This window comes from Pygoscelis adeliae, unplaced genomic scaffold (assembly GCF_000699105.1).
Source record: "Pygoscelis adeliae isolate BGI_AS28 unplaced genomic scaffold, ASM69910v1 Scaffold537, whole genome shotgun sequence".
Taxonomy (NCBI): domain Eukaryota; kingdom Metazoa; phylum Chordata; class Aves; order Sphenisciformes; family Spheniscidae; genus Pygoscelis; species Pygoscelis adeliae.
The window spans coordinates 304,587-306,618 of NW_008825213.1; the positions used below are offsets into that span (position 1 = coordinate 304,587).

Here is a 2,032-nt window from a genome sequence, read left to right on the forward strand (position 1 = left end):
GGGTCTGCAGCTGTGTCTCCTCTGGCAAATATCTCCCCCTGCCTCAGTTTCCCTGCTCTCCTAGCAGTGCGTGCAGGCAGCGAGGCTTGTTTACCCCAGGTTTGTGTAGGGCACAGTCACCGGGTCACATGTGAGGTGCTGAGCAAGGGGTCCGGAGGGTTTCCTGGGGGACTGGGACCTTATCAGGGCCATGGGCCACAGTTTGGGGAGCGTTTTCCAGTCTCAGCCCGCAGACGGGTGATCTGGGGCTGGGTAGGACTTTGTTAGCCTCCGCTGGGCTCGCCGCTGACTCCGCATCTCTCTCCCTTCCAGGCGCATGGGAGAATGGTAGTGAGCCCATAAGACCATGCTCTACACAATGACATGTTGGCTCCCGGTCCTGGTCCTCCACCTGGTCCTCCTGAGCCCCCCGCGGGTGGCAGCCTGCCCTGCCCGCTGCGAGTGCGCCCCGCAGATCAAGTCGGTGGTGTGTCACCGCAAGCGGCTCACCTCCATCCCCGAGGGCATCCCCACCGAGACCAAGATCCTGGAGCTCAATAAGAACCGCATCCGCTGCCTGAACCCCGGGGACCTCTCCCCATACCCGCTGCTGGAGGAGCTGGATTTCAGTGAGAACATCATCTCCAATGTGGAGCCGGGCGCCTTCAGCAACCTGTTCAACCTGCAGACCTTGCGGCTGCGGGGGAACCAGCTCAAGCTCATCCCCCCGGGGGTCTTCACCAAGCTGACCAACCTCACCCTCCTGGACATCAGCGAGAACAAACTCGTCATCCTGCTGGACTACATGTTCCAGGACCTGCGAAACCTGAAGAGCCTGGAGGTGGGCGATAACGACTTGGTGTACATCTCCCAGCGGGCCTTCTCGGGGCTGCTCGGCCTGGAGCAGCTGACCATCGAGAAGTGCAACCTGACCTCCATCTCGGCTGAGTCGCTCTCCTACCTCCAGAACCTGGAGGTGCTGCGGCTCCGGCACCTCAGCATCTCCGCGCTGGAGGACCAAAACTTCAAGAAGCTCTACAACCTCCTGCAGCTGGAGATCGACAACTGGCCGCTGTTGGAAGACGTCTCCCCCACCAGCTTCCAGGGCCTGAACCTCACCTCACTCTCCATCACCTACACCAACATCACAGCCGTGCCCGCCGCTGCCTTGAGGAACCTGGTGTACCTCCGGTACCTGAACCTGTCCTACAACCCCATTAGCACTGTGCTGAAGGGCTCCTTTAAAGACCTCATTCGGCTCCAGGAGCTCCACATCGTGGGCGCTCTCTTGGTGTCCGTGGAGCCGCAGGCCTTCTCCGGCCTGAGACAAATCCGGCTGCTCAACCTCTCCAGCAACTTTCTCTCCACGCTGGAGGAGAGCACCTTCCACTCCGTCAACACGCTGGAGACGCTGCGGGTGGACAGGAACCCCCTGGCCTGCGACTGCCGCCTCCTCTGGATCCTGCAGCGACGGAAGACGCTCAACTTCGACGGGCAGCAGCCCATGTGCTCCTCGCCGCCCGAAATCCAGGGCAACGCCCTGCGTGACTTCCCGGACTCTGTGCTCTTCGAGTACTTCACCTGCCAGAAGCCCAAGATAAGGGATCGGAAGCTGCAGCATGTGACGGCCCGGGAAGGGCAGTCCGTGTCCTTCCTTTGCCGGGCGGATGGGGAGCCGGACCCCTCCATTGCCTGGGTGTCCCCCCAGCACCGCATGATCACCACCCGCAGCACGGGGCGGGCGACCGTGCTGCCCGGGGCCACGCTGGAGATGCGCGGGCGGATGGGGAGCCGGACCCCTCCATTGCCTGGGTGTCCCCCCAGCACCGCATGATCACCACCCGCAGCACGGGGCGGGCGACCGTGCTGCCCGGGGGCACCCTGGAGATCCGCTTCGCCCAGGTGCAGGACAGCGGCACCTACATCTGCATCGCCAGCAACGCGGGAGGCAACGACACCTACTTCGCCACCCTGACGGTCAAGGGGCGGCCAGCCGACGGCTCCCACTACGCGCACCGAACTTTGTACCTCAGCGAGTTCATCCACCCCACCC

The 2,032-nt window shown here is 63.2% G+C and overlaps 1 protein-coding gene across 1 annotated transcript in view; it reads left to right on the forward strand.

Moving 5' to 3' along the window:
* The first annotated feature begins 346 nt into the window (after positions 1-346).
* The window catches only part of LINGO3 (leucine rich repeat and Ig domain containing 3), a 9,705-nt gene continuing 8,019 nt past the window's right edge, over positions 347-2,032 (forward strand). The window contains exons 1-2 of the mRNA XM_009329079.1: positions 347-1,693; positions 1,807-2,015. Coding sequence (XP_009327354.1) covers positions 347-1,693; positions 1,807-2,015 — 1,556 coding nt within the window. The remainder of the gene's footprint in view (positions 1,694-1,806; positions 2,016-2,032) is intronic.